The following is a 22,336-nucleotide window of genomic DNA, read 5'->3' on the forward strand; positions in this document are numbered from 1 at the left end:
CCGCTACATGTGATGGAATCAACCAGTGACCAAGACGACTAGTATCTGAGCGTCAGAAGTTCAGAGTGGGATGTGCTGACCTTCCTGCCAGTACTGCAAGCACAGAATCGTCAGCCAACGTTGGCATCCCGCCTTGAGATGATGTCTTTCTCCCCCTAGCATCAATGAGATGGGCCAGAATCTGTCCATTGTCAGCTCACTGATAATGGTCAGACTCCGATGACTCTGTGGCTTACGTCTGGTTGTTCTGGCTCAGTCTAAAGCCGCAACTCTGTCAGATATAATTTACTTTGATCGGGGAAGCATTATCGACTTACCTGCAGTCGTCTTTCGACTTCTTTCTTGGACCACTTCACGACTCTTTGATACGGGCCCAAGAATCCAGGGACCGCCATCAAGAAGACTAGCAGCCATGGTATTGGGTTCAAGTATCCTACGGGCTTGAAGCCTGAACTCAGCAGATCCGCTGCGAAATGCTTCTTCCCAGTTCTGGTCATAGCGAAGTCTACGCCCGAGACAATGTCCCCCACAACATCAGCGACGAAAAAGAACACCAGATCTGTCGCATTAACCACATGGCCTTCGATCGAGGACAGCCTCTGGTCCAATGTGTCCAGATGTTTCAAGATGCGTGGTTCATAGCCTGCAACAGCTATTCAGTCGGCAAAGTTAGCTTCAACATCTGGTGGTCACGTCGAAAGATGTAAGTCGCACTGACCTTTGGTGCTGAACGCGCGGTCCCACACTCGCTTTCGCTCGCCGTGAACGGCTTTGATCCGTGTCGAATGCATCGAGTCGTTTGGTTTCAGGACGTCATACCAGGCAGCTTTTGTGCATCTAGACTGTGAACCATGTAGGACAGAGTACGCCTCGGGTTTGAATATGGTGAGTTCATTTGGGCCCGTGCGTACAAAATCTCCATATTCCCTTTGCAGTCGATCCATTTGTCGATGATTGTCAAGCTTACGCGACCTGACGACGTGTGCTAGCTTGGAGATTGACATAGCTTTCGGGCCTGGAAAGTGACGAAGAGGGTGCAAGTAGACCCGATAGATGATGATGCTGCTGCACAAGGCGACGCTATACGATAATGACATTGCGCAGCTGGTCTTGTAGGCATCGTAAAGCGGTACCGAATAGAGACAAACCTGAATAGTAGAGACAGTGATGAATATTGCAATCGCAAATCCGAGATGGAACGTGGTGTGTAGATCGTGCTCCCCATGCATGAAATACACAAGGTGAGAAAGGACACCGACAACGGCACAAAGCCCTAGAACAAAAGTAAAGCTGTCAAATTGGGCCATTAAGGACAAGCAAGGAGCGAAATCGAAGCTGTCGATGTTTTGCATGACCATGGCAGTGATGCTTTGAGCAAACCAGCAGAGCATTGATTCAAGAGAATCGCACGTCTCTTGAGGCGTTCTCGACGCATAGTCGCTCGGTCCCTAGATTTATCAGGCCTCTTTGGACAATAGTAGACTTCTGTTCATGGCCTAGAATCGATCAGAAGCTGGTGATTGTAATGAAAATATCCCTCGTGGGCAGACTATCGCCCAATGGCATGGGGTCATATCAAGTTTAGTCAATCGACGGTACTGACAACATAATTTGGCTTCGTAGAACCGATTCCTTTGCCCGTCTGTGGCTGATTTCGTTGAAAGATAGAGTATGTCTTCTAAGCAAGGTGCAGCGGATGGATATCCTCAAGTCTGTCTTATTGGACACCCCAGGGTTAGCGCCAAAGAAGACAAAGACTTAAGTCTCGGCCTTTGCAAGAAGCGAGCACTATAACCACCTTGCCCTCTTTATTAGATGTAATGTGTCCGTGTGAGTGCAATGTCAAAGAATTGTGGTAAGTGTTCCGATTTCTGAGAAGATTGCGTTCTGTCATTCGCAGTCACCAGTCGACAATCATCATTAGTGTCGCTGCATGCGACTTTGATAAATCCGAAATGACTGACATATCGACTAGGATACTTTAATTGCGCGGCGTAGTATGCTCATCTGTAGTGCCCTGATTGTAAACTTTAGGAAGAATACTTCAGGCAAGATCTCTTTGTCGTATGATTCGAGTCTAGACGTGCTGGTGTGAACTATTTCAACTAGATCAGCAGATAATCTAGCTTGTTAACCCGCAGAATCTCGACATTCAAGATAATCGAGGTGTGGAGTGCTTTCTCTCACATCATTACCTCCTAGCCTGCTAGACCTAATTCCCTAGCAGGCATAGCTTGACTTGAGAGTTTTCAAAGGAACGTAGTATGGTCTCGCTAGGCTACTTGCCTTACGGCATCTAATTTGGCTTGAAGGGCAGTCATGCAGCGCGTCTGGCAGAAATCCAGCGCACCTAAGTCTTCGCTGCACAAAGTGAAAGCCTGGTCCCAAGAGACTAATTTGACTCAAGGTTTGTGGTTTCTGGACGGCCTGGCTGCCAAGCCCATATGAGGAAAAGGCGAGTGCATAGACGAGAGGGACGTCACCCACGCATTCCAAGCCCAAACGTGGCGAGAAGGAACCAATCTAGTGATCAGTTCAGTCAAGCAGCCGTCGCTTCTTGTGATGCACACCGATAAAAATCGTTGACCAAACAAATTCAAGCAAGCGTTGGTGATGATTGAGGGCATCCTTAAGATCCACTCTTTTTCTGCGAGCGGAAAGATAAATTATTGACAGCAGTTGGAACGTGTGACTCGAGGCAAAACCATACGAATAAGGCAAACTGGAATACCAGACCTTTGACCTTTGAGATGAAAGCCAGCAGGACGCCCCCAATCTTTGCTCCCTCATCTAAAGCAGCGTCACTCCAGACCAGTCATTCTCGGTTCACCAGATCCAGCGTGACTACTTCAAGTAGCTTCGAAAAAAGGAGGTTTTCTAAGGTCCACGTCCTGGACTGACTCACCTCAAAGTCAGTGGTTCTTTCCATCAATTTTAGCGTACCTATCGATATCGACCGCAATATCGAAGAAATTAAATAGCCTTTATATCAGAGACAGTGCACCAATATTCATTAACAGGATTCCTTCGCTCTTAGACATTACTAGACAAGATGCATTGGATGTTGACGGCATGAATAACGGATTCTATGGGGACCTCGGGAGCACTGTCGGCCCGGATGAGCTTCTCGCAGCATTTTGGGGTGATCTCATTGGTCAGGAACTGTTGGTGCCAAGACCTCAAGTACCAACTCAGCGAGGGGCATTACCTTGCTATCCCTACAGCACGGCAACCTGCTAGCTTAACGTCATTATGGCAGACGACGCGAATGCGACGAAAGCTCCAGAGAGTGATGCTCACGAGCCGAGTGTCATCTCGCAAGATGACACGCCTGCTCAGACAGGCGCGAGTATGGGCGTCAGTACCACTACCAAGCTTTGCCCTCTTGTCAAGCTCAAAGTTGTTAGGAACACTGTGTAACGGACAGACCGTCTCGTATGTTCCCATGTCTGTACATAACAGGCTTAAATGGCTGACCCTGTGAGCAGCGACATCTGGAGAGCAGCCAAGTGGGGTACGCTCGCAGGATCAGCTTTCTGCAACATGAATGCTGACCATGTACCAGGAGCTGTCCAAGATCTCGGACATTGATGTCAGTCAGGCTCGGAGCGGTGATGACCGGCTGGACTGAAATCAGTCTGCCTAGGTGTACATCGCAAAGCCTAGCGACTACCCCCACCTACCATCAAAATTGCTACTATACCTAAGCAGTGGCACTGGCATACATTCAAAGAACAACCAGCTTCAAGCGGACAAATATGCTAGCAAGGGATTCTTGGTGGTGATGCCAGACCAGTAGGTCTTAGCACTCGCTTCCGACCATTTCGTGGCTGATTGGCCCAAGATTTGCAGGCGACCCGTTGCCCAACACGAACACAACTCCCAGCTCCGCCACAGATGAAAATGGCTCCATCATCGAGAAAGTGAAAATGGGACTTGCTACAACCGCCAAATCCTTCGTACTAGACATGTGGCTCGCTCGGCAAACACCGGAAAAGGTGCTCCCAGTCATACATAAGGTCATCGATGGAGCGAAAGAAGAGTTCGCTGATGCAGTCGCTAATGGCGGTGGGATCTATGCGGTTGGTTACTGCTTTGGTGGGAAATACGTCTGCATATTGGGCTCAGAATTACCCGATACAGTGGCACATGGACAAGCGATTAAAGATGAAGAGCAAGGGATTGTGAAGACGGGGCCACTGATAAAGTGTGGAGCTCTCGCCCATGGCACGTTGATTACGAAGGAAGATTTAGAGGCTATCAAGGCACCAATTTCATTTGTCGCTGTCGAAAATGATCAGCTGTTCCCAGATGACATACGGACAGCTGGTAAGGAACGTCTGGAGAAGGATAAGGTTGAACATGAAATGAAGGTGTACTCGGATGTCCCGCATGGATTTGCTACTGTGGGGGAGTATGAGGATCCAAAGATACAAGAAGCTCAGAAAGCGGCTTTTGAGCAAATGACAGCGTGGTTGCAGGCACACTGAAGATCTCTGTGTAGCTTTATGACAGAACTGAAGACATGAACTTTAAAATAATATTGTGATGATTCTCAGCTTTCCTTCTCCAACGCATTTGACCACTGGCAGCCACCTGTCATATTTCAGGGCCCTGACGCATGTCACGCCAAGACTTACCCCTTTGATTACATAATCTGGCAGCAGCTCCGGTGTTTAGGCGAATCTCCGAGTAGATCTATAAATCATACACCTTGGAGCCTGGATGTGTGTTTCTCAGCACCATCAAGGGACTTCTAGGGATCGCCTTTTCCGCGGGAGACTTTAGACATACACTGTCACTCAAATACACATGGCGTGCAAGCATATCGACTTAGCTGGTAAGTGTCCTCAGATAATTCGGTCAATGTACAAGGCTGAACGGAACTTCCAGAGCTACGTCCACCTACCGCTACGCAATCCGTTTACCGAGAGGACTGTACACGGTGTTTTGATTCTATCGTGCGTGAACAGCCTCAGACTTTCTACTCAATAGTCTCAATACTCACATAGGCTGTCATAGGATGATCGTCTCGGTCTGAACGTCTGTCTACAGTGCTTCAACGGTGGCTGCGCTGCCGAGCGAGCCCACTCACTACTCCATCTGCAAGATTCAGGACACACCCTCGTGCTCAACATTCAAAGAACGAGGAAAAAAGTCAAGGTCAGATTGAGAACGTCCTTGTCACGCGAGCAAGAAGTTCCGCTGTACAAGCACGGGTAAAGAGGTGAAGGCAGCGCTGACTCCCTGCAGCGTGATGAGCCCCCTCAAAAAATCACAAAGTTGGCAATAGCAGCCGAGACGGAGGAGGACCGGTATGATACCACGACGGAAGTGAGGTGCCTGGATTGTTACGTCAATTTGGATAAGACGTCGCCGAAGCTGGCACCCATCGTGCACGGAATCTTGAAGGCAAATACCTTTGCCAGGCAAGCAGAGGTCAAGGCTTGGGAACAAGAATTCACGCCTTGTGAACATACTCTTTGCCTGGAGCAAGAGCCCAATCGAAAGATCGATTCTCAGGGTAGGTCAAGCACCCTGCGCAGTCCAGCATCAACCCTGAATATGATTTAGATCTAGCCCATTGTGCAATGTGTGATCTGAAGGAGAATCTTTGGTTATGTCTCCAATGCGGTCACCTTGGTTGTGGACGCGCCCAATATGGCGGGGTCGGGGGCAACTCCCACGGTCTGGCTCATGCCGATCAGACCTCTCACCCTGTAGCTGTGAAATTAGGCTCTATAACGTCAGAGGGAACAGCTGACATTTACTGCTACGCTTGTAATGAGGAGAGAACAGACCCCGAGTTTGCTTCGCATTTAGCGCACTGGGGTATCAACATTGCCGAGCGCGAAAAGACTGAGAAAAGCTTGACCGAGATGCAGATTGAACACAATCTGAGGTGGGACTTCTCAATGACTACGGAAGATGGAAAGGAAATGCAACCTCTCTTCGGCCAAGGCTTCACAGGACTGAAAAATCTGGGTAACAGCTGTTATTTAGCCAGCATTCTGCAGTGTCTCTTCTCACTCCCTGAATTTCAACAGAGATACTACCACCCGCAAGACCCACCATTATCTACGACATATCCAGCTGAAGACCTTGAGACCCAATTGAGAAAAGTAGCAGATGGCTTGATATCCGGGCGCTACTCCAAACCCGATACAGATGTCATCGCCTCTGAGCACTCACCCGAAATTCCAACCCAGAAAGGTCTCGCTCCAGCCATGCTCAAACACCTTATCGGCAAAGGCCACGAAGAATTCTCCACTATGCGCCAACAAGACGCTTTCGAGCTCCTCCTCCACCTCTTCAAACTCATCACTCGCTCCGCCCTACCACCCGACTCTCCCACCGACCCCATCCAATCATTCCGCTTCACTCTAGAACAACGCCTTCAATGCACATCCTGCAACCGCGTCCGCTACCACGCCGACGAACAAGACAACATCTCCATCCCCGTCCCAATCCGGCGCAAACCCACACCCACACCCACCAACCCCCCAGATTCCACCACCTCCTCCAAAGAAGACCTCTTCGAACCCGTAACCCTCCGCGAATGCCTCGACATCTTCACAGCCCCCGAATCCGTCGAGCTCACCTGCCCCGCCTGCTCCAGCAATCTCGGCTTCACAAAACGCACCCTCTTCAAATCTTTCCCGCGCGTCCTCGCAATAAACGCACGCCGCTTCGAGCTTGTGAACTGGGTCCCCACCAAACTAGACGTCCCCGTCATCGTCGAAGGCGAAAGCCTCGATCTCTCCGCTTACAAATCGCACGGACTGCAAGATAGCGAGGAGGCATTGCCCGATGACGCTGCGCCTGCAGCGTCTGGGGGCTTCCAGCCGAATGAAATGGCGTTGCAGCAGCTAGAGGCCATGGGATTTCCGCGGGTGAGGTGCGAGAAGGCGCTGCATGCCACCGGCAACGCGGACGCGGAGGTAGCGATGGAGTGGTTGATCGGACATATGGAGGATCCGGACATTGACGTCCCTGTTGCGCTTCCCGCGCCTGGTAGTGGTGGGAGTGGGGCCGGGGCAGAGATCAGCGAGGAGAGTGTGGAGGCGCTTGGCGCTATGGGCATACCCGCACCGCAGGCTAGGAAGGCGCTGAGGGAGACGCAGGGAGATGTCAATAGAGCGCTTGATTGGGTGTTTAGCCATCCAGACGACGCAGGTGGTGATGAGTCTGCTGAGGCGGGAACGGCGTTGGGGGCTGGTGAGCCGGTAAAGACGGAGTTGGCGGGGAGTCAGGACGTGCCTGCGCGGTATGGGTTGAAGGGTATTGTGTGCCACAAGGGGGCGAGTATTCATGCTGGGTGAGTATTCTCCCCTTTCCCCCCTACTCTTGATGGGCAGTATTTGGAGTTGGTCACCGGATGGTTGGCTGATGAGGGCGTAATAGGCATTATGTGGCGTTTATACGTAAGCAGCTGCCGGCCGAACAAGGAGGGGAGGACGCGTGGGTGCTTTTCAATGATGAGAAAGTGGTGAAAGCGGAAGGAGATGTGGAGGAGATGAAGAAGTTTGCATATGTGTATTTCTTTGAGAGGACGTAGGCGTGGACATGAGGTTGAGGTTAGGTTTAGAAGTGGGAAAGGGCGGTAAGCGATGAGCAACGAAATTTGCATACGGTGGCGATCAAGATCAGATTGAGCTCACGCGAGAGATAGTGGGAGGATGGATGAATTAGCTCACATGGTTTGGCAACATTGATGGCTTGGATGATTGAATACACGAAGATGAAAGTAGATGAGATCGAAAAGTGATATGAATGCAAAATGTACCCGTTCAAGGAGAAAACGTCTTGCCTTTTTGAGTATCCTTTCTACTCAAAGTTTGCTTCGAAAAGGACGATCTTGTAATATATATTTGCTAACTCAAAAGAGCAGGGGGTATCACTCAGACGCCTTCTACTCTTCCCCATTGAAAATAACGCCGCTGTCTGTTTGAATATCGTGCTCCATTGCCAGGCGATTCGATACCACACAGCATTTCCCATTAATTAAAAGAATTCGAGAACAACCAAGTGATGAATGATCATCGCTTCAACACCCGCTGTCGACTCAATAGCTGGGAAACCATGAAGTGACTCACATCCTCGTCGCTCCAGTAAGATAGATGAGACGCTATACTCGCCATCGGGTTCGTCATGTCGAACATACCCCTACAGTTTATCGTCAGCGATCGGCTTCACTCATCCCAAGACATATTCAAGAGAAGCGTTCTACTTCAAGAGGGATGTAGACGAAGGAAAGAGTAACTCCCGGACACTTACGGCTGTATAGAAAAATCCACCCTCCCATTCGAATTCAGCGCCCGAACCTTCGCCTCCTCCCTCTTTAATCTCTTCGCCTTCTGCTCAGCCTCTGCCCACTGAGAGCTCTCACCTAGATCGCGGGACTCATCGCTTTGCGTCAGCTTCCTTGACTTCTCAAAGCCTGCGTACAGAGTTTCAAGCTCCTCGTCAATCAGCGTCGGAGGCGGCTCATGCGCCTCTTCTTCCGCTTTGCCCTGTTCGGAGCCTGTGACTTTAGCGTCGGGTTTCGTTTGAATTACAGGCGTCGCAGCCACCGCGGCCTGTGTTTGGGCATCCGGTGGTAGACCTAGCGTGCGATTCAGCAGCGAGGATGCCATGCCGCTAGTCACAGACGACCAGAGGCCAGAGACGCTTTGGCCAACACGATTACCAAGAGCAGAGAGGCCTTGACCCTGGATGTCGAGGATGCCGCGCTTGGTATAGGGAAGTGGCTGAGGTTTTAGTTCCGCCATAGCTGTGGAAATGAGGGGCTCGATACGGTAGGCGATCGGGTCAGCAGGATGGAAGATGTTGAAGAGTTGCGCGCACTTGGGAGAGGAGGCGCTTATGGCGAAGGAATTGGAGGAAGTAGTTGTCGGATCCGTAGATGTTGCGGCCAGGAATGGGTCGTCTGTTAGGGGTGAGTTGGATTTGATCGGACTTTGCAAAGGTCGACGGCCAACGATCTTGCGGCCATTGAGCATTTGATAGAGACCCAAGGGTGATCCAAGGCAGTAGTAATCCTCAACTTCGAAATTGAGCTCGAGGCTAGAGCTGGTCATGCTGGAAGTTCGCTTGTTTAAGGAAGAATTCCGAGAGCGAGAGGCGGTCTGATTTGGATCTTTTTGGTGACAGAGTACATCGAAGAGAATTGCCGAGCCCAGTGAATGTCCCAAGAGGCTGACCTTCCCGCGAAATTCTGGGTTTCGCTGTTTGAAGCTATCGTAGACTCGGTTGCATTCACGCACGACGATTTCTGAGATATGCTCACGATAGGCGCTTTGATACATCAAAATGTCTAACCCCAGATCTCTGATTGCTGTTCGGATTATAGTGGGAGGTTCAAGCGTGATGTTCTCCAGACTAGGGTACTCATCTTCCTCGGTTGTATCCGCAAGGTCCTGTTCTCGATTGCTCTTGTAACTCTGTTTCGGGAAGTCTAGAAGATGACGCCAGACAATTGGGAGTACCTGGATACGACTATTTTCTGGCTTTTCCATTTCTGAGTTAAGAAGTTGAAGGTCAGGTGATGCTCCATAGACTGCTTTGATATTCTTCCGCAACGTATTTACGTCCGCAATGAAGTTCAACATTTCAAGTCTCATGCCCAATTTCTGCCCTATGCCGTGAGTCACCAGGACAAGATGCTCGATCTCGCGTTCTTGATCCTCTCCTTCTGCTTGCTTATAACCGTCCTTGATCTCGGCTTCGTCCCGTTGACGAGCCTCCGCTTCTTGCTGTTCGGGATCTAAATTTGACATTTGCTTCTCCAGCTTAAGAATTGAAGGGTCTTCCTTGTCCGCTTCGGAAGTTTCAGGGGTAGGTTCTGTATCTTCGGGTACCGCTGATTTTCTTTTCGAATCTTCTTCATCTTTCTTCCCGTCCTTTCCCTTGCTGGTTTCTTTAAAGCCTCGGACTACCTTTACGCCTCCTAGATGTCCGCCGCCTGCAAATCTTTGGTAGACCGTGCTACTCATTCGAGAGAGAAAGTCATCGGTAAGAAGCCATGCTGTCATACCATCCTGATACGTTACGACTGAGTTCATGTACGAACCAAACAGACGTTGCGTCTGCAATTCGAACTTTTTGGTAACCGGCAGCTCCTCCTTCTTTCCATCTGTCACGCATTTGGGAGAGCTCCCATCTATGTTGTCCTTTTCCGGCGAGTCCGCTTGCTCTGACCCTGGCTTTGGCTTTGGTGAGGGTTCTCTGGACTGCTTTCCATCAGGCGGATTTTGCCAGGGCTTTACTTTTAAATAGCCTTGCTCAAGCTGGCCCGCAAGGTTTTCGTCGCAAGGCCTTAAATTTGATCCTTCTTGATAGAACCAACTTCCTCTGCGAACACCATAAATTGGACCAAGCCAGTACGCCGGGCCCAGTTCTCGTTTCTTGATGTCAACATCAAATAAAAAGTCTTCATTGACCGGAACCTTTATAGAAGCTTCATTGCTCGAAGTTGTCGGCCCTATGTCATTACCTTGTTCACCCAAGTCCACATCCGCTAGGGATTGGCTGCGTTTATGGCCCAGCTCGGCAGCATCATTTGCCGTTTTACTGCGCTCGAGAGCTTCTTTTTCCACCAAATCAGAGAAAGCCTTTTCTATTGCGTAGGAGTCTCGATAGGAGAATGCGGAATATTTCTTGGGCTTTGGTAGCGTCTCGTGATCCTTTGATGTATTTGCATACTGGGCTTTCGCTTTAGGTGCATCAGTTGCGTAGAACCACCTCGTGTTTAGTCTTGGACAATCTCTCGGATAGTCCTTTGAGCTAGGATAGTATCGGTGGGTTGTGGCGTGATCTTGAAGAGTCTGGCTGCTTTTGGAGGGTACACTGCTATCGTCCTTCGCTACCTTCTTCTCCTGGCCAGTAGCAGCGGGCTTTGGGGTGGTACTCCGTGAGGGCCACGGAGAGTATGCTTCCAGAAAGCTTGCTTTCTCCGTCATTCTACCCTTTCTGAGGCTCCCGAAGGATCGGAGGGATGTAAAGCGTGCCAACGCGGCAACTCAGGGTCAGTATACGCCTACATCCATAAGAGGAGGCTCCTTGCCTGCATTGCTGCTCAAAACCGGTATGGATGACGTCTGAGTTGTCTAATTACCGCGTCTGGCGCAGGAAACGCCCGGATAAGCCGCTGAACAATGCCGAATCTAGGGAAGCTTGGGGGGCTTACGGGGAGCCTATCCCTAGAGTTCCGGGCGGCCTTCAAGCCTCTACGGGCCGGAGACCGTCTTCAGCTATACTGTGCAAGACACTGTAGATTCATTTTCTCCTCTAGAGCAAAGTCTCTGTTGCAGCTTTGATGGAGACCAAAGAGCTAGAGCATGTTCGCCAACACTGGGCTGGACTCAAGGATAGAAGCGTCATCTACAAGTTCCTACTCAGTAATATCCGAATAGTCTCTGCGAGCCATGGAACCATGACCGCGAGACTTACTGTGGGTCAAGAGCACGTCAACTCTAAAGGTGGGCTTCATGGTACTGTGTCTGCCTGTCTCACAGACTGGGCGGGCGGACTGGCGATTGCTTCGACAGGTTTAGACAAAACAGGAGGTGCGTTGAACACAAGCGCTATACTCCCTTGACTAGATGTTGAAGCTAGCTGAAATGGTGTATTGAGGATGTTCATAGTCTCGACTGACATTCACACTATTTACATATCTACCGCTAAGGAGGGTGACGAGTTGGAAATTGTTGGACGTGCTAGCAAAGTCGGCAGGACGCTCGCTTACACGACGATCGAAATCTCCAAAGTATCGTCAGACGGCCAGAAGAGCCCGGTATGCCACGGGACACATACCAAGTATGTCAAGCAGTAAACAGACCGCAGAGATGGCTCAAGCCATCGATACGCATTCTTCTTTGCGTACGACGCATGATCAAGTTGTGTCGGACCTCACTCGGATTGCGAAGATCTACTCCCCTACTCAGCATTAGACATGTGCGTTGACATAATGATTGATACGCAGTCAATTTGAAAGGGGTAAATACTCGGAGTGTCATAGCCAGAGAGTTGAGGGTAGTCGACTCATTGAAGATTGTCATCCAGGAGGTTTCAATCTTCCAGAACTCACCCACTCATCCCAGATTCCATCCATTGAGGCTGCTCTTTCTTCTGCCGTCTTGCCTTCAGAATCTCTCAGAGAGCGAATGTCAGTCTTCTCCCTTGGGTCGTGCCTAATGAAAGCCAAGCCTTGTGCTGCTCTTAGCACTTCAGCTGGAAAGTGAGCCATGTCGAGACTCGAAGCGAGCAGCAACAGAAGCCAAGCCACTTCCGTACGTCCATTTTGAACCGCTACATGCAACCCACTATTCATGGTCCTAATTTGATCTTGATATCGAAGAAGCAAACTCGTTTCATGAGAAAATGTTTGACCAGTCTGTTCGTCGTCTTCACTGTCACCCTCCAGCAAATCCGCAAGAGCATCGATGTCCCCTTGTCCGCAAAACTCGAGGAATGCTTGACATTTTCGCTCTTCGGGATAGGCTTTTAGATACAGCTCTTCGGTCAGAACCGGCAGTATATCTAAATCCTCTTGTAGCCCTCCTTCATTCTTGAGATCACACAGCAGCTGGTCTCCACCTATATTTGAAGTGCTGAAGAGCATCAGCTTACAGCTTGGACATTGCCCCACTTCGTATCCATCTAGTAGACACTCCCTAACAGCCCGAGTCAACGAGTCCCCTCACCAAGTAAATGATTTTACAAACCAGTGAAAGTGACAGCCACATTTCAGTCTTACATCGTCATCTACATGCCTATCTCCGCCCGAAGTGCCAGCCCCAGACATTGCCTCATCCCCTTCCTCATCAATCTCGATCAACAATGTGAGAGGCTTATGACACGAAACACACACGTCAGCAGTTGAAGCTGCCATTCTAAATTAGGCGTACGCGGTAGACGTAGTGAAGCTTCTGTCGCATCAATTTCGACATCAAATAAATAAACTTGTGCGGAACGAGTCCGCTCACCAGTGAGGCCGGCGATGACTACCAGCTGACGGTTGTTGTAATACGGCTTATACCTGGTCAAGCTCACCTAAAAAACATTGAATCACTACTTGCAATGTGCACGAACGCTCAATGGCTGCGGTTATCCTTGATGAGGAGCCAGTCTCGGCGGAGACAGCGGGAAAAGAAAATGGTAGTCCTGGAGAACCATTGCCTGAGCTGAGGCCACCTGAGCCTTCACACAAAGAGGACATCATAGTGAATACGGAAGCGGGGTATGATGCCGTCCAAACAGCGCGCGACGTCACCAATCGCATCCTACACTTTCTCTCCACAGCCAGCAATGAGACTCTGGGCGCATGCCTCGTGGGACTTGCCGCATCGACCTACCTGATATTGGGAAGAGTTGGACTTGTCTTAATTGGCGTCGTAGCAGGCATCGTTCTCCAGGCTGTATGGGAGGGGTACGATCCGAACACACCAGCCGAGGGGGGGAAGTGGCTGAATCACAGAAGAGGAAAGAAAAGGGGCTAGATATCGTTAGGAGAATCCTAGATTTGAGGGAAGGCAAGAGGGCAGACAAGTCTCAGGATGAGGGCAAGAGCCTGCATGATCTGGACTTCGCGGATTTTCAGCCAGATACGAAGACTGCACTGGAAGGCTTCGTGGATGCTGTCATTCGTGATTATGTACACTGGTGGTATAAACCTCTGTTGCCAGATGACGCATCGTTTCCATCAGCATGTCGGCAAACACTGAATCACTTCATTTTATCATTCTCAACTCGTCTCGCTCGAAAGCGTCCCGCGGACATATTCCTTGATTTCCTCACCAATTCTTCGTCGATCGTCATCGTCTTCATGAGTGAGCTCTCGGCAGCTTTGTCTGCTTCGCGTGGCCTTGAACCTCAGCAAGCGATTAGCGATTATCTTGAAGAGAACCCAAGTGCGAGTCTAGCAAATGTCCTGGATGAAGAGCAACAGAGAAGAAAACTCAAGGCTGTATCAGAAGACGTGCTAGAGACATTCTTGGACGCAAAGGCATATGCTTGCGACCCAGTAAAAGCTTTTCTCCGTGAGGTTTTGGCCGGTCTAATCTTAACTATGACTATTACGAGTTGCTCCAGAGCTGAGTTCGTAAATGAATGGATCATTTCTGCACTAGAGGATCCAAGTTCAACGGAGCTAGTACAAGCCATCGATGCTAGTGTCAGTAAAGCTACGAACAGCAACGTCGAACAAAGGGGGCTGAGATAAGCGGTGGAACCAGGTTAGACGAGGATGCTGAGAACATAGAATCTTCAGCAAAAGCGAGCCATCGCCGGACTGTCAGCAAAGCAGAGACGGCTATGGAGGAGGCGATGCAAGAGGCTCAAAGACTGAATCAGATGATCGCAGAGGAAGAAGCGCGGAGGAAAAATGAGTCCGAAGAGACGGTCTCTTTGCCTGAAGATACTTCTCACGTACCAATTGACGCTCCTCAGAGCAATGAACTTTTCAACGACCCGACAATCTCGTTGGATAGTCCGCAAGTGAATGGCGATCAGGTTGAGGAGCCGTCTTCAATGTTGGTACAGCCATCACCAGCTTTCAAGAGCTTCAACGATATCCTTGCTGAACAGGCGCCAACCGCCCTTCGGTCGAATACTGACCCCTCTACCCCCCAGAAACCGCCCCCACTAACGTTACATAACGCCAAAATTTCTATCTTCGACGACTCAGTCCCTGGTGAGAAGGGGGCTATCAAGTCTAAGCCAGCAGCGGAATACCTGCTGCAAATTGAACCTGCTTCATCTCACCATCCTGGATGGATGATCCCGCGAAAATACTCAGATATTGAAACGCTGCATGAAGTTTTACGGCGAATATCCGTCGTTTCTGGCGTTGAGGAATTTGCGAAAATGCATGCTACACTACCGAGCTGGAAGGGCAAGTCAAAAACCTCCCTACGAGTAGAGATCGAGAAGTATCTTCAGGACGCTCTGTCATTCCGGCGGCTCGCAGAATCTGAAGGCATGAGACGCTTTCTTGAAAAGGACCAGCACACTGACCGGGCCTCACCCAACGCGCGGCAGGCGACGTTCCCAGCGGCGTTTGAGACTATGGGAAAAGGTATGCTTGATGTACTTAGTAGTGCACCCAAAGGCGCTGCTACTGGTGGTAAGGCAATTGTTGGAGGTGTGACTGGCGTCTTTGGAGGTGTAGCTTCTCTTGCTCAGAAGAAGCCGTCTCCAAAGCCGCCCTCAGATAGGACCATAGGATCTCCACCACTTTCTACCCCAATTATCCCTCGATCAGAGACGGCGACTCCATACAGGCCACAACAGTCACGGGACTCTTCGGAAAGTGTTCAACGAATAGAAACAACCTCACGAGACAGCCTGCATTCGACAAGCCTTGACTCCAGTACGACATTAGCTTCTGCAAGCCAGTCGATAATTGAATCACCAAATGCGAAGCTTGAACAACCTTCTATCGACCCTAAACCTCTTGAGAATGGTACCCAAAGTCAAGTGACCGACGAATCAAAGACGAGTCACCATCCTACCCTTGACCAAACCGACTTCAATCTCCCACCCCCTCCAAGCGAGATCTCAGACGACTACAGCACCCACCCATCTTCACCGAAACCCTCCCTCGACGGCATCCCCCCTTTTTCAAGCTCCATCGGCACCGCCCCCGCTTCATCCATGCCCTTCCCAACACCCCCACTATCCACACAACCAAAACCCAAACCCCCACCAACCACGCCCCCTTCCGCACCCCTAACCCCCCAAGAAACAACCCTCTCAATCGAGCTCTTCTTCGCCACCATAAACGCGCTCTACACCCTCTCCTCCGCCTGGTCCCTGCGTCTCACGCTCCTCAACACGGCAAAATCCTTCCTCCTCCGGGGCGGGCCCACAAATTCCAATTTCGAAGCTATCAGGCAGTTGCTGCAATCCACCATCATTGACGCCAACACCTCCGACGCCGGTATCGCCGCGCACATTGACGCGCTGCGCGCCAACGCGTTGCCTACGGAGGAGGAGTTGAGGGTGTGGGAGGAGAAGGAGAAGGTGAAGAGGGAGGGGATGGAAGTGGAGAAGGAGAGGAGGAGAGAGCGCGCGAGGGAGTTGTTGGTGAAGCGGGGAATGCCACAGGCGCTTGTGGGGGTGATGGGGCAGGCGGCTACGCAGGAGTGTCTGGGGAGGGTCTTTGATTGTCTGCAGGTTGAACGGGTGGCGAGGGGGTTGGTGTTTGCGGTGCTTTTGCAGGGGGTTAGGGCTGTAGTACAGTGAAAGTTGATGAAGAGAAGGGGGAAAAGGGGGGCAAGGAAAAAAGTGGTGATGATTCGATGACTTCTCGTATTGATTGTAGGTGGTCAAAATGGTTTAGATGGAGAAGAGCACGGGCTGTTTTGGGGGAAGTCGATGACCAATGGCAAGTTCCTAAACGAGGTGAGGGTTTCAAGGAATTCCTCACTATACATACATTTGACATTTATTGTATAAATTTATAAATTCATCCATCAAATCATATGTCATCCAACGTATACACAATAATTACCATGCTGCCTAAAATGCTCATCTCAACTCATCGTGACAAATCACCAACAACGCAACCTTCGTTTCCGGTCCTAAAATCAACAAATATCCTCCTTAGAATAGCTCGACACATAAGCCTGCCTGAGACCGATGTGATTATTACACCTCAAGCACCCTCTTCCACCAGCTCGACGTGGCCCTTGCCACCCTTCTCATCCTCTTCACTCGAAGTTTCCACGACGACGCCACCATCGACTTCCTTACCCATACCCATCGCTCTCAGTGCGTCGGTTAGCCCAATCTCCTCGTTGATCTCAGCTTGGCGTTTAGCATCCTAGATCATAGCACGTGTCAGTCAGATTTGCTCAAGACACAAGAAGTGCTTCCTCCTTCCTCTTTTCCACTTCTGCTTCTGCGCCTTCGAAACCATATGCAGGCGCAGAAAGCAGCCACAAGTCGAATAGCAGAAATGTGAGAGACGAAATAGAAGAAGAATAACTTACAGCCTCAGCGACGCCCTTACTCCCAAACACCAGATCCATCTCCTCAAGCGTCAACCGTTTCGTCTCAGGCACAACTAACCAGATGAACAGGAACCCGCCCACGCAGCCCAGCAGGCCGAAGAATATGAATGTCCCGTATTTCATGGACTCCAGCATATCAGGGGTGATTTGTCCCACGATGAAATTGGACATCCAATTCGATGAAGCGCCGAGAGCGATGCCGTACGCCCTGTTGGATATGGGCCACACTTCTGAGATGATGATCCAGCCGCAAGGACCTATGTATTGCCCCCAGTCAGCTTTCCACCATAGACAGAAAGACGGGCTTCAATCATGGCATTCCATGCGAAGGTCAAGACAAAAGGGGACGAAGAAAAGAAGAGAAGGGAGGAGAAGGACCGACCCCAGCTATACCCAAAGTTTACCACAAACAACCACACGAACACACAAGCCGCCCATCCCGCAGTCTTATGCGCCGCCCAGTCTTTATAGCACGTCCCGAAGATGGCCGCGATGATGAAGTGGCAGGCAGCCATCCCCGCCGCACCGACAAGCATTACGGGTTTCCTGCCTAGCTTGTCGATATAGAGTACTGCGGGCACGGTAGCGAGGAACATGGCGACGCCCACAACACCTGTGGCGAGCAGACTAGTTGTGTTGCTGCTTGTGCCGAGGGCGGTGAAGATGGAGGGGGCGTAATAGAGCACCGCGTTTATACCTACGAGATAGTCAGACCCAGAATCTGAACTATTCGACGCGCACTAATACCTGTGAATTGTTGGAAGAACATAGTGACTGTGGCGACAATGACGCGCTTGAACATCGCCTTCGTGCGAAACAAAGACGCAATGGCTACGAATTGCAGCTTGAAGACATTCCAGGGTTTGAGTTCGACGAGGTGCGGCCATTTGTCTGCGATATTGCGTTTCTCGAACACGGACTGGGATTTTATCTCGAGGAATTCGAGCTCGATCAGCTCGTGGTCTTCGCTCAGTCCGCGGAGAGAGGAGAGGACGTGTCTGGCTTCCTTCTCACGACCGTGGTGAAGGAGCCAACGGGGGGAGAAGGGCATGAATAGCATTCCTATACCGAGGGCGAGCCCGGGGACTAGTTGCAGGCAGATTGGGAGGAGCCACGCAGCTTCGGATTGGGTCTTGCCTGTGCCGCCGATGTAGTTCGTGCCGTAGTCGATCCAGAACGATACCTAATACGATATTAGTCATCTTACAGGTCTCTGAGGTGTCTAGACGTTTGGGCCTAGTGGAGATCAATAGTACCATGATGCCAGCGGTGATAGCGAGTTGTTGGAGCCCGACAAGGCTGCCGCGGACTTCGGGAGGTGCAACTTCAGCGTTGTAGTTGGGCACGTTGACGGACATTGCACCGATTGCGAGTCCTATTGAGATGGTGAACAAGGAGACAGGATATAATGATTCGAAGGACGGGCTAGAGAAACATACCAGTGACGAAGCGGCCGCCAAGAATGGCAGAGTAACCAGCTACAATTGCACAGCTTTGCACGATCACACCGATGACAAACAAGCCGACATTGAGAACGATGGCATATTTGCGTGAAAGAGTCTCGGCTATGAAACCTGAGTAGAGACAGCCCATCCAGGCACCCAATTCGAAGATCGAGGTCAACCAGCCCTTCTTCGTCTGGTCTTCCACCCAGTCGCCCATGTCTATTACTGTTCAGCAATGTTGTGATAATCGAGGACGAACTAATTTCATACGCCGTCCGAATACTTTCATAGTCAGTATGCCCGAGAAGACACCCTGATTGTAGCCATAGACGAAGCTGTGTAGAGTTAATGAGCTTTCTTGTGCATTGTTCTCATTTTGAACCCACGAACCCTCCCAAACAGGCAAAACAAGCAATACCAAACACTTTGCGGTTCTTGACAAGTGCTGCAGGACCTGATACTCCCGTGAGAGCCTTGCGTCTGGCTAGAGCAGCGCTCTCGGCGCTGTTGACTACGGGCGCCATGTTGTTGTAAACGCGAGGAAGCAAGGTCTCTTGCTGGACTCGATATAGTCGAAAGGATTCACCTAATGCAAGTACGTATCTTTGCTGAGACTTGGCCTCGCTTTGGCCGTTGGCTTCACTGCAGGGACGCTTTGTCTTTATGATAATTGGCTAGGTGGTCCGCATGCACGGCTTTCCTTTCTGAGCCTAGAGCCGCCCCAATGGCATCTCAAGAAGGTTCACCCACATGCGGAGGCGGGAAGACTGGAGCTGTGCGTTGAACACGGTATGCTAGGCCAGGAGAGGAATTCCGTGTATCGCAATTGACCAATCAGTGCCGTTAGACGCGATGAGTTTGCGGCAATGAGGCATGTGGCCTCTTGGAACAGCATTCTTGCGTCGCTGGCTGTAGTTCCAGGTTTTTGCTTTTCCTACAAAGGCCACGTAGATCTGTGTCGGCTCTGACCTGAACATCATAATGCACCAAGTTGGTATGTTGTATTGTTCGCTTGCTCTGCGAGCGGTCAGCACATATATAGTTTACCTTAAATAAAGGGAGACTTACCGCTCATGTATGCATTGAAAAATTCATGCGGGTCGAAATTCAGCTCGGTGTTCCCAATGTTGTCGGCTGAGAAATCATCCCATGAAAAGTTACTGGGATCAAGGAGATTGTTAGTTGGTGGGCCTCCTTGCGCTCCTGGGGGAACAATCTGCCAAGACGAATCAGCCTTTGCGAGCACGAGGACGGATCTTGTGGAGTTTTAGAAATAGACCCACAGTCTGCAAGGCAGCTTCTGATGCACCGGGTCCTCGAAGATTCTGCAGACGAATGAATGTGCTGATCGAGTCGCTGACAATCGATAGATCGACGTCTCTAAGGCCAGTCTCGCGCTGATCCAGAACAGCGTCTACCCATCCTGAGCCAGCGTAAACTCGATGTTGATCTTTGATAGCCTGACGAAGGAATTGGTGATTCGCTCGGGCGATCAGAGCAAGGAAGCCTTGCGTCGACTTCCTCGCAGTGTCTGAGGCATTCGAGAGCGGTATATTGAGTTCGTCTTGAGGCAGCACCATCGATGGCGAGGTTTGGCTGGGGATCGGGAACGCGGCTGGGGAAAGCGCATCCGGTGATTCTTCAGATTTGCTCTCGAGCATATCACGCACATAAGCAGCAGCTGCGTGGAAAAACGCCTGGTTGAGGTAAACCAAGGAGACTGTTGGCCGGTCGTCGATCAACTTTGCGATTGTCAGCAGATCGGTGATTGCCTTAATGGAGTTTTTGTAAAGGTCTTTTGCCCTCCTGTCGGCTAGAGCATTCGAATCTTGTCCGGCAAATTTCACCACGCCTTGCTCAACGAAGCTTTCTTGGCAGAGGAAGGCGATCTGAAGATGATACTGCAGGTGCAGCAGCAAGTAAGGGCCAGCTTGAGCAGCTTCCACGGCCGCTCGGTACGGCATGGCACCAAATGAGACCTCTTTGGGAAGGGTGCGATAAGTTTGCATCATGTTGCTCCGCAAGCTATTGATGCGCCCGATGCGATCATCGAGTCCTTGGTTCGACGGGTGACTAATTTGACTCGCTCCCGTGTTGAGGAAGTCGATCGATTGAGACACCTGAAGCATGATCTTGACCATCTCAGGGTAGACCTCAGCCGACCGGACTTTCGTGCGGTTACTGGGGCCCGCTCTTACTCTCGCTACGTCTACGCTGGTTGGCAGCCTCACATTCATCTCGTGGGGTTTGAGGCCAGGAACCCTTCCAGTACCGTTGCAAAGGGCGGCATCGGAAACAAAAACAGCCCAGAATAAGATGATTTCGGCTGAATCGTGGAAGGCTTCCGGCTCAACGACCTCGTTCTGAGGGCTTGTTTCTCCAGGGTCTTCAATTTGCCGACTAGGGCGCCTTTCACTGCGTTGTCGTTGCAATCCTAATTCTTGTGCCATGCGAAGTGCCATTCCTGTGTACATCCAAAGGCCTAGGTTCGTGAGCTTTATACCATATACTCATGTCATCTTACATACCTGCTTCGTTGTTGTCCCCAAAGTCTGCAAACGCCAGCAGCAGAAGACCAGCAACACCGTCTATCGTAGGCAGATTAATAGCTGAGACGACCATTGACTTGGCCTTTTCAAGAAAAGGTGAAGCATTTTCCCAAGCCTCACGCTTCGTGTCCTCTGGTATTGGCGAGAAATATGGTACAAAGATCTCAGGCTCGCAAAATCGAGAGGAAAGGGCTGCAATTGCCCAGATTAGAAACGTAGAAGCCCTGCCCTGGGCAATTGACTGATTCAGGTAGTTTCGATTCATGAAACAGTAGATGTCGCCATAGTAATTGAAATATGCATCTAGAATGTGGGAAAGTAGCTTTGATTCTGGCAGCCCTGTCCGAGAGTCAACGATGGAAAGTCCATCAATCGCTGCAGAATCGCCGCCTGAAACGCGAGGCTCTCCGGGCGGACCCAAATTGTGAGCACCCGCCGTACCCTCTGGTGCATCGTCGCGCGCTTTGAGAGAGATTTGCTTATGACCTGGAGCTATGGCAGTTGGGCCGTGATGTCTGTAATAGTGAACGGTCGTGTATGGAGTATCGCTTGCAGATGAGCGGCGGCTGTCGTCTGTGGAGGATCCTCGAGACATGTTCTTCGAGTCATCTTTCCGCGAGGCGGGCACTCCTCGTGGTGGCTCTACATTATGGAAGCTATGCTCGCTTCCCTCCTCCAGGATTGGTAAGGGAGGTGGTGCGAATTGGTCATTGAGCTCGAGAGCGCCAAAGCGATCCGCTCCACCCTGGGAGCTCTTGGCGGATGATTGAGACAAGGACCTGCTTCTCTGCCGCTTCACCTTTCGTCCGTCCTCTTCGGGCCAATCGCAGCTTTTGGAATGTTGCATGCAGTAGTCGCAAGCTAAGGGCGTAGAGCGTGGGTGCTTGTCGCCCGGTTTGCTTCCTTTGCATCGGATCTTTAGCTTGCGACATTGCGCGCATGCTATACTGGAGTGCTTGTTCTTTTGGGGGAAGATGTTGGATCCTCGAAGTCGCTCGGGGTCCTGACTTTGATTGAATCCATTGTGACTGTGGCGGATCCATAATCCTAGTAAGATCAAATCATGGAGCTACGGAAGGTATATGATATATACTTTTGACAACCTGATATGGTTGCATAAATGGCTCACTTTGAGAGAGATTCCTAACGTCGCGTGCGGCAATGATCAAAATAGGACCTGTACTAGTCATTCGGTCAAGCAATTGACCTGTGCTTTTGACGCAAGCTTGGACCAGCGTGGACCCTGCACCAGGGTGAGGGTGGCACTCAGAACGGACAAGTATCCGTAATAGGAGCTATTCGTGGTCAAACATGATGAGCCTCCGGA

At 50.6% G+C, this 22,336-nt stretch overlaps 7 protein-coding genes across 7 annotated transcripts; 3 read left to right on the plus strand and 4 right to left on the minus strand.

The window, feature by feature from the left end:
• Window positions 1-18: 18 nt before the first annotated feature.
• KY384_002415 (uncharacterized protein) lies at window positions 19-944 on the minus strand (the record flags this gene model as incomplete). Its single annotated transcript, XM_044810938.1, has 3 exons — window positions 19-45; window positions 318-652; window positions 719-944. The coding sequence occupies 3 exons, from the start codon at window positions 942-944 to the stop codon at window positions 19-21; spliced, it is 588 nt and encodes a 195-aa protein (XP_044671821.1).
• Window positions 945-3,252: 2,308 nt separating this feature from the next.
• KY384_002416 (uncharacterized protein) lies at window positions 3,253-4,490 on the plus strand (the record flags this gene model as incomplete). The annotated part of the gene is made up of 4 exons (XM_044810939.1): window positions 3,253-3,357; window positions 3,566-3,592; window positions 3,647-3,795; window positions 3,887-4,490. The coding sequence occupies 4 exons, from the start codon at window positions 3,253-3,255 to the stop codon at window positions 4,488-4,490; spliced, it is 885 nt and encodes a 294-aa protein (XP_044671822.1).
• A 322-nt stretch (window positions 4,491-4,812) lies between these two features.
• Window positions 4,813-7,558, plus strand: KY384_002417 (uncharacterized protein; the record flags this gene model as incomplete). The annotated part of the gene is made up of 4 exons (XM_044810940.1): window positions 4,813-4,938; window positions 5,254-5,524; window positions 5,575-7,318; window positions 7,405-7,558. 4 exons carry the CDS (start codon window positions 4,813-4,815, stop codon window positions 7,556-7,558), a joined length of 2,295 nt encoding a protein of 764 aa, XP_044671823.1.
• A 481-nt stretch (window positions 7,559-8,039) lies between these two features.
• On the minus strand, window positions 8,040-10,961 carry KY384_002418 (uncharacterized protein; the record flags this gene model as incomplete). The annotated part of the gene is made up of 2 exons (XM_044810941.1): window positions 8,040-8,166; window positions 8,278-10,961. 2 exons carry the CDS (start codon window positions 10,959-10,961, stop codon window positions 8,040-8,042), a joined length of 2,811 nt encoding a protein of 936 aa, XP_044671824.1.
• Window positions 10,962-11,822: 861 nt separating this feature from the next.
• Window positions 11,823-12,892, minus strand: KY384_002419 (uncharacterized protein; the record flags this gene model as incomplete). Its single annotated transcript, XM_044810942.1, has 3 exons — window positions 11,823-11,909; window positions 12,089-12,586; window positions 12,758-12,892. The coding sequence occupies 3 exons, from the start codon at window positions 12,890-12,892 to the stop codon at window positions 11,823-11,825; spliced, it is 720 nt and encodes a 239-aa protein (XP_044671825.1).
• Window positions 12,893-13,097: 205 nt separating this feature from the next.
• Window positions 13,098-16,245, plus strand: KY384_002420 (uncharacterized protein; the record flags this gene model as incomplete). The annotated part of the gene is made up of 3 exons (XM_044810943.1): window positions 13,098-13,429; window positions 13,450-14,173; window positions 14,209-16,245. 3 exons carry the CDS (start codon window positions 13,098-13,100, stop codon window positions 16,243-16,245), a joined length of 3,093 nt encoding a protein of 1,030 aa, XP_044671826.1.
• A 412-nt stretch (window positions 16,246-16,657) lies between these two features.
• Window positions 16,658-21,856, minus strand: KY384_002421 (uncharacterized protein; the record flags this gene model as incomplete). The annotated part of the gene is made up of 12 exons (XM_044810944.1): window positions 16,658-16,825; window positions 16,995-17,272; window positions 17,398-17,712; window positions 17,763-18,198; window positions 18,272-18,390; window positions 18,455-18,679; window positions 18,731-18,795; window positions 18,851-19,102; window positions 19,292-19,475; window positions 19,529-19,676; window positions 19,744-20,942; window positions 20,989-21,856. The coding sequence occupies 12 exons, from the start codon at window positions 21,854-21,856 to the stop codon at window positions 16,658-16,660; spliced, it is 4,257 nt and encodes a 1,418-aa protein (XP_044671827.1).
• Between the last annotated feature and the right edge of the window lie 480 nt (window positions 21,857-22,336).

Source organism: Bacidia gigantensis (assembly GCF_019456465.1).
Source record: "Bacidia gigantensis strain McMullin 20006 chromosome Unknown contig_156, whole genome shotgun sequence".
Taxonomy (NCBI): Eukaryota; Fungi; Ascomycota; class Lecanoromycetes; order Lecanorales; family Ramalinaceae; genus Bacidia; species Bacidia gigantensis.